This window comes from Leopardus geoffroyi, chromosome B4 (genome assembly GCF_018350155.1).
Source record: "Leopardus geoffroyi isolate Oge1 chromosome B4, O.geoffroyi_Oge1_pat1.0, whole genome shotgun sequence".
Taxonomy (NCBI): Eukaryota; Metazoa; Chordata; class Mammalia; order Carnivora; family Felidae; genus Leopardus; species Leopardus geoffroyi.
In genome coordinates this window covers 47,958,995-47,973,594 of record NC_059341.1, presented here as the reverse complement: position 1 = coordinate 47,973,594, position 14,600 = coordinate 47,958,995, and the positions used below count along the sequence as shown (strand labels likewise).

General features: G+C 33.9%; 1 protein-coding gene across 4 annotated transcripts in view; it reads right to left on the bottom strand.

Annotated features, from left to right (window-relative positions):
* Window positions 1–14,600, bottom strand: part of LOC123591027 (activating transcription factor 7 interacting protein) — a 123,036-nt gene that overhangs the window by 91,624 nt on the left and 16,812 nt on the right. Inside the window, exon 1 of one of the 4 annotated variants that reach the window (XM_045464733.1) lies at window positions 14,149–14,465. The exons of 1 other annotated variant lie outside the window; for it this stretch is intronic. In XM_045464733.1, the coding sequence (XP_045320689.1) occupies window positions 14,149–14,165 (17 nt within the window). In that variant the 5' untranslated portion in view covers window positions 14,166–14,465. Of the gene's footprint in view, window positions 1–5,559; window positions 5,898–14,148; window positions 14,466–14,600 lie in introns of those variants that run through there. 2 more of the 4 variants (XM_045464732.1, XM_045464734.1) reach the window with 2 other exon arrangements.

Sequence of the window (14,600 nt, the reverse complement as noted above, 5' to 3'; positions counted from 1 at the left end):
AAAAGACAATTTGAAGATGATAATTCGGACACTGGAGGAACTTAGGTGCCTGACAGTGGAAGGAATCACAAGTGAAATTCCTTAAGTAAAGGAATTTACAGAATTTAAATTAAAAAAAAAAAAAAAACAAACACACAAACGGGCGCATGGGTGGCTCAGTCGGTTAAGCATCTGACTTCAGCTCAGGTCATGATCTCACAGTCCGTGAGTTCCAGCCCCGCGTCGGGCTCTGTGCTGACAGCTCAGAGCCTGGAGCCTGCTTCAGATTCTATGTCTCCCTCTCTCTGACCCTCCTCCGCTCATGCTGTCTTTCTCAGTCTCAAAAATAAATAAACATTAAAAAAATTTTTTTTTAAATACAAACAAATATAACATCCATCACTAAGAAAATAGGTTTAAAAAAATGCTGTGGAGCATCCACACTAAGAACACGAAAAAGGTTAAGAAGAATGTGGTAGATTTCTTTCATGGGCATGAATATAAAGTGTACCACAAAGCAGCTGCAGAATTCTTAGTACTTTCGTGCTGCAAAAGCTGGAGCCAGATATACCTTTTTGAATACTGGTACCATCGTTTCCTAGCTAAGTTACCTGTTCAAGATAATATATCCCCTCTTTTCCTCAGTATCCTCAACTATGAAACTGAAATGGTTAATGATGCCTCTCCTCCTAAAAATGTTACAGGGGTTAAATGGGATAATAAAATAGAAAGTACTTAGGTATGTAAGTAGTCAATATTTTCCAGGTTTTATATGTCATTGTGTTAAAACACAAAAAAACATATTTCTAAATATTTATATAGGAATGCAAGTGATATTTTAAAGTCTGGAAGAATAAATGCCAAACTAGTTTATAGCAGTTCACATGGAGAAAGACAAGAGAACAGAAATACAGAGTTTCATGTAGATGTGCCAGTTCCGATTTTCACAATGAAAACATATTCACGCAATTTGTATGTTAGCGGTTAAACTAGCTCCACTTTTCCCCATCTCTTCCACGCTAATGATAAGCCAGGGCAGCAGTGGCATTTATAAATGTGATTAGTTGACCCATCCAGACATTAAACCGCAGAAGAGACAGAGAAGGGAGGCTAATATCCAAAAGATAAATTCCCAGCATTTCCCATGAGCAGCAAGTACAAGTATCACTTCCCAACCCCTCACGATCACTTGATTCGGCACTGATGCAAAGTAAAACAGTAAATCTCAGATACAAAAATGAATATAATCACAAATAGGTGCCAAACCCCACAAGTAAAAACTAGTTAATTGCCAGAATGAACAGAAAACATTCCAAAATAGTACATTAAATATCCTGAAAGTGTACTGTACCCAAGTTGATATAAAAGGAAATTAATTTTAAATATTAGAAATTCAAATCATGAGCTTCATGGACACAGCTGAAGTGAGACACAGTTAATCAAAACCAAATGCTCTCTCAAAATACTATACAAAGGAAAACAGAAAAGCTAAGAGAGATGGAGAACACACCCAGAAGCAACAACTTTCACTGAAGATGAGTTTTAGGAAAATAAGAACTGAGAAGAAAAGAAAATAAGAAAAACCAATTCAGAGTTAAATTTAAAAATATATACATACTTTTTCCCTAGAACAGGGCTACTAATTACAAAAACAGACTAAATTAAAACAAGCAAAAAAAAACTAACACCTATACATACTGGGTTAAGATTTCAGAAAACCAATGAAGAAATACTAATAAAGTAAAAAAATCGTTTAACCACAAAGGAAAAAGAATTAAACTGACATCAGACTTGTCATCAACAATACTGAATGTTAAAATAAACAAGAGAATATCCTCAAAGTTCAGGGGAAAAGTTATTTTTAGCCTCGAATTCTACTGCCAGAAAAACTAGCAATCAACAGGATAGAGAAGTAAAGATGTTATTTCTGAGCAAAGACTGAAGAAACAGACCCTTGCTAAAATAATTATACAAAGATATAGTACAGATACAAGACAGCAAAAGACCCTAAGATATTGGAGGAATGCTCCAAAAGGAAACATCAATGCTCCAAAAAACAAGTAAAACTCATGGGCTGGCTGAAATTGAAGATCCATCACCTTCAAAATAAATATTCTGGAATTAAAATCTCAGATAACCATAAGATGGGAGTTAACAGATATATGGGTTGTGAAATGTAGGGCAAAAATAAAATTGTCAGCCTAAAAAAAGTATCAGGTTTCAAACTGGGTAAAGTGACAAAAATATCAGATATGCATTATAAAACAAGAGACACACCCCATAACAAAATAGCACAGAAAGGTTAAAAATTTAAAGGACAGAAAAACAATACACTATTTAACATGAAAAAAGGAATTCAAATAGAAAATCATGTAATTGGACAAAAAAAAATATATTTCCTATAGATAAAAGGTACAATCTACTAAACTGTATCACTTCAAATCATATAAAGCAAAAACAGGGTTAAAAAAATTCAGGAAGAAATTAATAAATCCACAATCAGGGCTAAATACACCAATCTACAGATGAAGAAAATGAAAGCAGTATAAACAATGCATTTCTTAATCAACATGCTAAAAAAATAGAAAGATAGAACTGTATGTCCATCAAACCTAGAACATGCATTTTCCATGAACACATCTGACACACAATATTGATCACATATGCAGTGACAAGGAAATATTAATAAATTCAAAGACAAAAAAAAAATCACAGAAGGCCACATTCTCTGGCCATAAGATAACAAAGTTAGATGAGCAACAATGAAATGAGAGGAAAAGGATCTCCTTATAAATTTAAAAGAGTAAAAACTTTTGGATTAAGGAGGAAATCATTAAGGAAATGACAGCCTTAAATGCACATATTAATAAAAAAAACCCACAAACTCAAAAATGTTAGTAAAGGAGGAAAGGTATTACAATAAAAACAGAAAATTATGAGAGAAAACTCAATAAAACAGCAACCATCCATAAAGCCAACAGCCAGTTCTTTGAAAAAACTATTAAAAAGTGGAAAATATGTCAAGGAATATCAAAATAAAATATAATAAACAATATAAGAAATTATAAGAAAACATGTAACTACAAATATAAAGCATTACAATACATTGAAACAATGGTTCAAATATCCAGGTATATTAAAGGTTATCAAAGGTATGTGTGAAAAATACTGAGGGATTTGAACTTATGGAACTTATCAATAAATTTCATCAGTGCTAGGTGGCTGCCAGAAATGTCAAAACAAAGTTAAACTGCAGACCCGAAGCACACTAAGGGAAGAGAGACATTTTTTACTATTACATTTATTTCTGAGTGTCCCAGATAAAGAGGGACTCAAAAAACAGTAGGACAAAACAGGATGATCAGGCCAAAGAATGACCTAGAACAACGTGTTGTATGAGGAGTAGTTGGGAAAATAGAGGATATTTAGCCTAGAAAACACAGGTGAATTCTAATGGCTTTCTTTAAATAGCACTGGATCTATCATGTAAAAGAAATACAGAGAGAAACGAGCAGGTAGGCAGGTAGGCAGGCAGACAGACAGACAGACAGACGGACAAATAGACGGGCACAGAAACAAAAAAATGAAAGGCCAATACCACCTCAAAATCAACAAATGTTGATTTGTTCAGATGCCCCCCCCCAAAAAAAAGGAATTGCCTTATGAAATTAGAGACTCTCCCTTCTGTCATTAGAAATGTTGAAGCAGAAACTAGATAATTACTTGTCAGAAATAATAAACAGAAGATTCCTGCGAGAAGTGTGATGTTACTTGATCACTTAGGTCTATTCCACTTCCAAGATTTTAGTATTCTACATTGTTTGCTAATAAATTTTGTTACCTAAGAGGAACACAAAAACTAAAAACTCAAAGTTTATCCCAGACTTTTGAATCATTCACACTCAACTCCAATAGTCTCAAAGATTACACATCTTTATCCTCAAGACATTTATTACTGTCTTACATGCTTCTCTTTAGGGTTATTTGTCTATATAGAAAATATACTCTTCCATGTACTTTGCTATGACCCCCAACTGAATATTTATTGAACTGCATTCAATAAATTCCTCTGTTTTGGTCTAACTCCCTTGCCTCTTTACCTATAAATAAAACCCCCTCAGTCGGCCTCGACTATTCTCCTAATCTAACATTTTCCCAATTAATTGCTCTAGAGAAGTGTCAAAACTTCCCAAATGTTTCAGAGATGTGTGTTCTCCACAAGAGAAGCAAGCCCTTCTCCCAATCCAATAACCTGCAGCACATGAAGCAAAATTGGTATCTTTCTACTATAACCATTTCTCTAATCCTAGTGAAGCTGTTTACTGAGATGAAACACATACCCACAAACAAAACCTAAGCAACACTGTCAAAAGACAAAAAGAAACAGGTTATCCCCCTGACGCATGAGTGTGTGGCTTTCATCCACACTCTAGCTGGCCTCTAGCTTTTAAGTACCCGATATGTAGTAATAAATGACCAATGGCCTTTCAGAGAGTCTAGAGAGCTGGAAGCCCCATCTAAAACTAACACTTCTAGGTTGCAGAAAGATCCTGCTGTTCAACTTCTAGAAAGGAAGGCAAAGAGCAAACAACTGCCTAATACCATCCCTTTCCTCCCTTACTTCTCTAAACTAGCCTCATTATCACCCATTGCTGTGTCACCTACTCACCCTCATCGCCCCAAATATATCAATCAGTAATACATTTTATCATTGGCCATACTGATATTAGCAGACACACATATTTGCATTTCTTTATAAACATAAATCTTTATGCCTTTATAGTATGGTTATATATTCTTTATGTTGTATAGTTCCTTATTTTTATTTAAATTAGATTACGGTTTTCTGTATGCAATTTTTCAAGTATACAAAAAATAATATAATAAATGATAATAATTGCTTCTTGCGACCCTTCATCTAACTTAAAACATATTAAAATAAAACTTCTAATACATTCATTTTAGTTTCAGACTTAAATTCACTTTGTTAAAATGGTGATAAATTTAAGTATGTGGAAATGGAAAGGATAAAGGTAGAACTAGAAAACTTGACCACGTTATGTGCATAAATACACACTGTCTAATGTGTGTCAATACATACCATTTGTGAAAACAGAAGCAGTCAGATTTTGATGATGAATTCAAAGTGGTACATTTACACTAAAACTTTATAGTTAGTAAGGTCATAAAATGTCATTTCTCTGTGTATACCAGTTGGTGTCACTACAACTGAAAACACAGTAACAAGACTATAATGAAAAGAGGTCTAAAACTGATTTCTATGTAATATGAACATATTGTATGCATGAGTAATGTTCATATATGAAGCCCGTTAGTTCATTTCAATACAAACCTGAGGAAAATTATAAAAAGTGAAAATCATTTTTTAAAAGACCAAATCCAAATATGGTATTCTAAATCTCCTGAGAAATTTACATTAAACAATCTACTAACCTTGGTATGATTAAAATTAAAACCAAACAGAAAAACTTCCCAAAGGTGAGAGAGATAGACATAAGGCCTGAGGGGTCAAGGGTGGGAAGTGGGGGTGGTCACAAAGAAAGGACCTTAATCTCTTACCTGTGGGTAGCTTGATACTGTGAAAAGGGCTTCCTCTTCTGTGAACCACTGCTACTTAGTTCATTTGTATAAACATTAAAAGCTAATGCAGACTCCTAGAACAGCCTTCTTGAGCCTAAATTCCTTGCTTGGTTCATATTCATAAAAAAAAAAAAAAAAAAAAACAAAAAAAAACAGGCATACAGTAGATTGGCTACATATTAAAATTCCTTTCAAACAGTGGTTCACATCTGTTGTATAGTTTGTGCAGCAAACATCCCATTAACCACAAAAGCCAAAAAACGTCAGACAGTATGCCAATGAAGCTCACAGAACACACAAAGTACATCTTCCAAAGGACTGTTGCAAGTGAAGATGCCTAGAATCAGAATTCTTTTGTACTGCTTTCTATTCTGCCAACTATTAGGACTGCAGCAACTGTGTGCAGTTAAGTACCTCCCACATATTACCCAATAGTATCAATAGGCATAAAGCTATAAAAGCAGAACTATAAGCTTTAAAGGCTTATAGCTTCTCATTATTCCACATATTGTCAGTTGTGGAGGTCTCAGTACTCTTATTCTAAAGCATCAACTCTGTTCTTTCAGTCCAAAAGGCTGAATTCTTATACATTCCAAACAGAAAATCCATGACACATATTATTTGCTGCCCTAGCACAGCCAGACTGCAGTTACAGCTAGCTGGCACCAGTAAGAACAATTTACATAAAGCAGTCCTCATTTCATGACCAAACTAAAGGAGAATACTGCTGAGTAAACCCTCCCCCATTCGTTCCCCAACAAGCACTGACTGGTTCTAGAATATATCTAGTTATGTATTTATCAATATGATTCAAATCCAGGTAATAAGAGAAAATCAACTTACAATTCTTATGTAACTGAAATTCTACTTCCACCATGCCAAAAATATTTCTAACACCCAGAGATATCCAAAAGCCTTAGTTTTTCTGTGGTATAGATCAATATGATTACATAAATCCAAGAACTGCTATTTTTAACAATCATTAAAAATACAAATTAGAATTCACATTAGCTAAAAGCTGTCCTCATCCTACTCCACAGCCAACTTTCAAATTTTAACTAATAGCTTAAATAGTAAATGATCATTAAATACATTTGTTCTTAGAACCACACTGCTTTACATTTCACCAAATAATAAGACTTAATGCATCTTCAAGTACCACTGTTACACATATTTACCACTAGTTAATATTACTAAAGTTTTTTTATAAACTCAGACATGGTAAATTACAAATATCTACACAAGAACATATTTTTTCAGTGGCCCATTCTTGTTTAACCTAAATCATTCTTGTGCTGGTTTTAATGGCCAGATATGACTGAGCAAGAGTTGAGTCACTGTCTATGAAGTCCTTTGTTTAAATTTTTTTCAATAATTACTTTATCATCTACTAATAAATAATTCTATATCTTCACTTCTATCTTTCCACTTATTTTAGTGGGTATAAATATATTAAATTTCATTTTCAAATAAGTCTGGAAACTAGGTTAGTGCATATCTAAAATGATAATAAAATGAAAAGAAGTACTTAATATGCTAACTAGGGGTTATCCAAAATATGTTTATTTTTTAATCTTATTTTCAGCTGTTTTAAAACACTGTTCTTAAACTATCTCTATTACACAATAAAGACAATGGGGCTCTAAATTAGGGGAAAGATAAAGTTATCATACATCAACAGGAATTAGTAGACTTCTAATCCTAAATATCTAGGTTTTCTTTGATAAGCAATAATAGAGTTTCTCAAATATTCTCTTTTCAGAATCTGTGCTCCACCAGCAGCAGGAGGAGAAACAGGGGCAAACAAATATAAATAATATGGTATGATTCCACATAATATACACTGTGTAAGGAACATTTGGCCACTGATCATAAAATCTCAGAATTGGAAACCATCCAAGTATTGTATTCCTTCCAGTTTTAATTTTGTTAGATATGTCGTCCTTCTCTCTTCCTACTTTATGCATTGAACTCTTTAAATAAAAGTACTTGAAAATCAAAGAACCTAAAATCATTTAGACCAGCATAAAATATAACGTAATTAACAACTATTTTTTTAAAGCTGATTAAGTTAAACAATCACCTAACAGTGAATTAATCATAAGAAGTTAAATTCTCTACAACCTGCTTACTAAAGAACCAATAATGTTAGTTATTATTCTAGCTCAGTGCTTTGCAAATTAATAATGATAAATAACTAATGTTTTATTTCCAATCCATCAAAGATCAATACTTTTGTAAATACAATGAAAATAAATTACTTGAAAAGTGAAATAAAGAGGAGGTATATAAAATATATGCTTCAGTTATTTTTATTATTTGACACAAGTGACATAACATTACTTTATCAGACTGATATAAAAATTTCTGGACACTCATAACTTCAGCTCTAATCTCATGGAAGACCAGAACAAACAAAAACTAATCTGAACTGACCTTGAACTGGTTCACAGAGCACATTTTGGCAGTGTTCACCTAGCTATTCACTACCTATTCTATCTTACCCCCAGGATTCTCAATCCCTTGGTACTTTCACCTACTCATATCTAGTGTCTATCTTCCCATTTCTCCTGCCCCAATGTAAATTGCTTGAGGCCAGGGATCTTGTATTGTATGCCAGACATCAAAACAGTGCCTGGCAAATAACAGGTACATAATAAATACTTGTGAAATTTGTTGAATCAACTGATCAATTCACAATCCATTTTTGTTTTCACTCTATCATGCTTCCTTAGCACAAATAAGAATTCTTACTGTGTCCTGTATGAGCTCTTTAAAGTCCTCTCTTTGAGATTTAAACACCTTACTTTCTGGCATTTTTACTGTAAGTCAGCCAGACCCCTAACAACCCCTTACCCTAAAGATCATTTTCTAAAGTATCCAAGTAGTCCAGATTTCTCTCCAATTACATGATGTTTGAAAAACTAAAACAAAAACAAAACAAAAACAAATGTGCCAGAGGGAACCTTGTGAAGAAAAAGTAACCAATATTTACTAATAATTTGTATCCCACACTGCACTATGTACTTTATATATACTATGCTCATTTAAATCCCAATATCAACTCTGTACAGTAGAGACTTTATTCCCATTTTAAAGATAAGAAAACTAAAGTCTGAAAATAAGCAACTAGCTTCATCCCATAAAAAATAATGCATAAGACTTATTGAGCACTTATGATAGACATTATACTTTGAGCATTATATATATATTTCTCATATAAACTTCTAACTAGTCAGTGAAAGAAAATGAGTTCACTTTCACTCTGATCGCAAAGTCTGTGTTCTTCCCTGACTCCTTATCTAATCCAAATCCAACTACCTCTCTCATTTCATGGTTGCAGAATGGTATAAGAGCATAAGTAATTTATCCAAAACTATACAATTAATGGCAGTACCAGACAAAAATAATCATTTCTTGACTTCCATACTAATAGCTTCCACTATGTATGCCATGATACTTCTTTGTCAGCAAAGGAAAGCAACAGGTCACATGACTCCTGAGTAAGTAGCACCTGGTTTACTACAAGGAGGGTAGAAGTCCTTTGGCAGATGCAGAAGCCACTCCTCAAACATGGTATTAAAGTCCCTCCTTTCATTAAACTCAAAGGATTCACTGAATCAGTAATATGTTTTCATCATTTCCATACGCACACATTAATGACTAAGAACAGACGGTTACAAATTACTAATAGAGAACTCTGTGGAAGTTCTAACCTGAGAGATTAAAAAAAAAAAAAAATCCCTTATTTGAACAGACTTTAAGCTTTCTCCCAAATCACTATCTCTTTTTGAAGTGTGAAGAGTTAGGAAAGCAGGAGAATAAATGTTTCCTGTGCAAGTTAAATGCTTTTGTAATTTCCACTAAAGTTTCCTCTCTAACTTAAAGCCATTTTCCAGAAAAGAGTAACATTTCCCTAGAGTTAGCAATGTCATGATATTACATGAATGTTAATAAGTTGGCTTTCACTCTGGAAAATGTGAAATTCAAAAACACATCAAATCATGATCATAAACAACCATGTTTTCTGGATCATTAATATAGTCTCAAAATAGTTGAGACAGTGAATGTTATATAAACAGAAGCAAACTTTTAACAAAAATAAGTCTACGATGGCCCTAAAATTAGTCTAGTGCAGTTAAGAAAGCTTTCTACTAGCAACTTTCTCATTTTAAGTGCTAAGATTTTTCAACTCAACAATTTAAACAAAAATCTTTTATAAAATGTATTTTATTTACCTGGTTAGTAAACTGTATATCTTGAATATATATCTTAACTTTTTCTTTTTTAATATAATTAAAAACATCAAAATGATAAATTTAAAGAAAAGAGGACTTATTATCACACTAAAAGATCTCAAGGTACTCCTGTTTCTAATCAATATTTCTTTAATCTCTTCACTTTCATTCTATTGTCACTTTTTGCTAATGTCCCTGGATCTCTTCAATCAGCACCACAGTACTCTAATACAGAAATCAGGACAAGGCTGAAGATTAGCAAACGTGCCACACCTTCTAACGAGTAAACTGTCTTCACATATGTGGTCTCTCCTACCAAGTAATGCGGGCTAGATTTTACTTATGTTTACTTTCTTCTAGGTTAAAAGCTATATACTAAATATAAAAGGCTGTCAACAACCTGTCAAATAACTAGGATAGGGATTTAAAAGGAGTTTACAGGGGCCCAGCAGGTAATGTAATTAGTGAATAGGACCAAATGTGAACTATATAGTCCCTATCTGAAGGGACAGTGGCTACTCCACTGTAGATTATTTTTCTAAAGCAGAAATACATTGTTAGCAGTGCCCATTTTTCAGAGAGGAGACATCCAGATTTTTGCGTAAAATCTGACAGCTTTAACGACTGGACAAGTAGGACAGCGGCTAAAGAATAAAGTCTGTCAGCTGCCAATTTGTGGCTACTGAAAGAAAACTCTACTGTTAAGATCCTCACGTATACTGAAACACAGAAAATTCTAGGCACTGAATTCAAATCATCTCTTCAGAGAAATTATTTTCTCAGGGTATATTTGGATTCAGCCAGACTAGAATTGAAACATTTCTCCCACTTACTCCCCTAATTCTGTAATGTCAACATTCTACATTGGCTTTACTTAATAAACATACCTGGCACTATCCACATACAGCAAAAGGTGGCTAATTTATGTAACAGAATAGGACCAGTAGTAGAAACATGAATATAACATATTACCAAGTGGATGTGGATGTACTAATATTAAAAACTTTTTTTTTTACATTTATTAATTTTGAGAGACAGAGAGAGACAAAGCATGAGCAGGGGAGGGGCAGAGAGAGGGGGAGACACAGAATCCGAAGCAGGCTCCAGGCTCTGAGCTGTCAGCACAGATCCAACATGGGGCTCGAACCCATGAACCATGAGATCATGACCTGAGCCGAAGTTGGATGCCCTACCGACTGAGCCACCCAGACGACCCTGGATGTACTAATATTAGTCAGCACTTCTTGCTTCTGAGTATGAGCTATATGAGAAATTTCCCATACGGTTTAAACCTCCCACACTCCTTGATCCAATCACATTGAGAAGCAAATAAAGTAGAAAGCATTCAAATATTACTGGAAAATTAGCATGCTGGATACTTGTAAAGTATTTTATGGTACTCTTCAGAAACATTATATAAACTAATTCTTAGCCTATCCTTGCCAAATAGATAGGAATTTTTTCCCATTTTACATATGAGGAAACAACAGTCAGAAAATGGAATGAGTTGGGGCGCCTGCGTGGCTCAGTCGTTTGAGCAACAGACTTCAGCTCAGGTCATGATCTCACAGTTTGTGAATTCGAGTCCCGCATTGGGCTCTGTGCTGACAGCTCAGAGCCTGGAGCCTGCTTCTGATTCTGTGTCTCCCTCTCTCTCTTCCCCTCCCCCACACTCATGTCCTGTCTCTCTCTGTCTCAGAAATAAACAAACATTAAAAAAAAAAAAAAAAAAAAAAAAAAACTTAAAAAAAATGGAATGACTTGACCAATATAAGAAGAAAGTAGTAAAAACAACTCAAATTTAGGTTTGAACTCTTCATCCATGTTCTTTCCACTGCATCAACATTTTCCTTAAAGGCTTATACTAATGAAATGGCTTAGGAAAAAGGATAAACAAATAGGGAGCTAAGAAGTGACAAATAACACAAAACCTTAATTACCCAGCTCCCAGATTTATTATGCCTTCAGTTATTCACCTAATAGCTAACCTGGAATTCAGCATAGACAATTTGAAAACTGTCACCAATCTCAAAAATAATAATCCCATTGAGGTCTAGTTTATGCTTATAGTTGCAAAAATGCAACATGGCAGGGAAAGAATTAGGAATATCCCAAGTAACCACAGTGTTCCTGTTTCCCCATGTACAAGTAATAATCAATGGAGTCATCTTGCAGGGAGTAGAGATAAATTGTATAATCCACAATAGAAAGCAAAAAGAGTGGACAAGTGAAATTTCCCCCAAAGTCCCACTCTGAAGATCAACATCAGTCGGTCAATAATTTCAGCCTCACAAGTTTTTCTCTAGCAATAAACAAGAACAAACTGAGTAACTGGCTTGGACTGTATGAAATATTTGATACACAGTGAGCTGTTCATTCTATGAGAGGCATAAAAATAATACTAATGATTAAGGGCATCACACATTCACTTCCTGTGTCATACTCACTCTAGGGCAAAACTTTACTGAAAAGCATGATGGATAAAATCTCTCTCACACACTGAATTTGTTCTTCCTCTCTTTGGGGGGCAAGCTCATATGACTGTATTTACATAAAGTAATGTTCCAATTATATGAATCCACCATATCACATAAAAGAGTCCTAACAACTTCACAAAATAATAAGCTAATGGAAGTGAAACAAATATGTTAAAGCTGTTAATGAAACGGAGTGATCCCAAATATACTTTAAGCCACTGTATAAATGGGCAATGATTAAGTTAGGAAAAGCAATTATTTTCTTTAAAAAAAAACAACAGTAGAACAAATATAAACATAATTTTGTGGCAAGGCAGCAATTCCAAACTGTTAAACTGTGCAAATATAGATCTTATACTCTAGCTTTATGAAATTAAGAAAAAGAAAAAAACATAAAGAACATATGTTCTAGTATACTGAATCCTACAGTCCCTAGCACCTGGAATTCTATAAAGAAGCAATCTAGATCCTAACATTAATAGATTATAATTGTCATATATCATCTGGTTTCAAACTTTTGTTTTCATCATAACAGCCTAATTGCTCTCATTTTATTAAACTTACAATAAGTAAATGCTATAAATTTAAATTATAAAATAAATACAAAACAATAAAACACCACATGTATCCCTTTTAAATACAGGGGTCTTTCATAAGAATTTAATGTGCAAAAAGTTGCTGTTTTTGAAAAGTTGCTCTATCTAAAAAGTTCAAAACTTACTGTTCTATGTCATATTAGTCAGGGATATATTCATAATACTCTAAACAAAATTAGAGAAATGTATTATACCATCTATAAAAAAATTTTAGTAAGTACCACAATTTAAACATTAGAACTTAAAGTGTAACAGTTCTGCTGTCTGAAATATATGAATAAAAACTTCATACTCTCTGGATCTCTATGAACTTATCATATCTCAATAAACATTTCTACTTCAGAAGAATGTTAAGAAAGCTTTTTGCAAACTGTGAAACTAAATTTACAAAATCATTGAATTATATTATTTTTAACAATACCACGGGTTTAAACTAAGGCTAATGTGGACATCAGCAATTAATATCAATTAACTAAAACAACTGAGTATTTCTTTCCGCTCTGTTGTATTAGAACACACTAGCTAGAAAAAAAAAAGGGGGTATCCAGAGCTAGATGTGAACTTGTTTCTAAACTCAAAATCTGAATCTGAATGACAATTTAAGCAAAAAGTAGTTAGCATAAAAAGTTATCACCATTAAAAATATGAAAGAATTGAATGACCCAGAGGAGGCAGCATAATGAGAAAAAATTGGAACGCACTATACAAAAAAAGTCTAACAGTGCTAAATTTTTTTTTCTTTCTGTAACTATGACTTATATTCAGAGAATTAACATTCTTCTCAGAAAGCTACCAAACAAAAGCTCCAACACACACACATACACACACACACACACACACACACACACACATACACACAGAGAAAAATCTCACTCTTCATGTAAAACAAGGCTTATTTGTGGCTTCTTTCCAAAAAAAAAAAAAATCTATTCAGAAAATATATTGTTTTTAATTTTTACAAAAAAATATCAAGCAAACTAAAATATCTAACACAAAAAGAATACTAAGTTAATTAGGGCCAGAAAAGCACTACTGTGGTGATCTAATGTTCTGGCAATGACAGAACATAAGATGGTGAGAAATTACAGGAATTTAACCTTTGACCTCACCATCCTATGTACTGTTTCCATAAAAGAGGCTTAAAGCAAACATTTCAACTTCTTAGCAAGCTCCAAGTTCACCTTGCTATATAAACTCAGTAAAATTCAAGTATTTTTTAATTAAAATGTTCAAAGATAAAGAGTAATTGGTTCTTACCTCTGGTCCTGATGCATGTGCCAAGTCTCCTCACTGGCATAGTGGCTGCCTAAGCAGCTACAAAGACTAGGTTAGCAGCCATTTTGAGACAGCTGCACTGTCTCAGTTGCACTAAAGTGTAATTAAGATGGCTGCAATGTGCACTCAAGAACTCACACAGTGAAAACTCAGCTATGTATCAAAGAAAGCCCCTCCCACTTTTTCAGCCTGCAGGAAACTGAACACAGACAACAGCTAATGCATATACTGCAACAAACAATGCAGCTGCTTAGGACACAGAAAACAGAGAAGGCAGCAAGCCAGTTTTGTAACACAATGCCTGCGAATCCACCCCGACTTGCAATACAGACTTTGGGCACATCCAGATCCCAGACAGCTTGAAGTCCATGCCACATATTAGCAGTTACAGAGATAGAGCCAAATCACACACAGCAAACATCAGGGAATTCGCT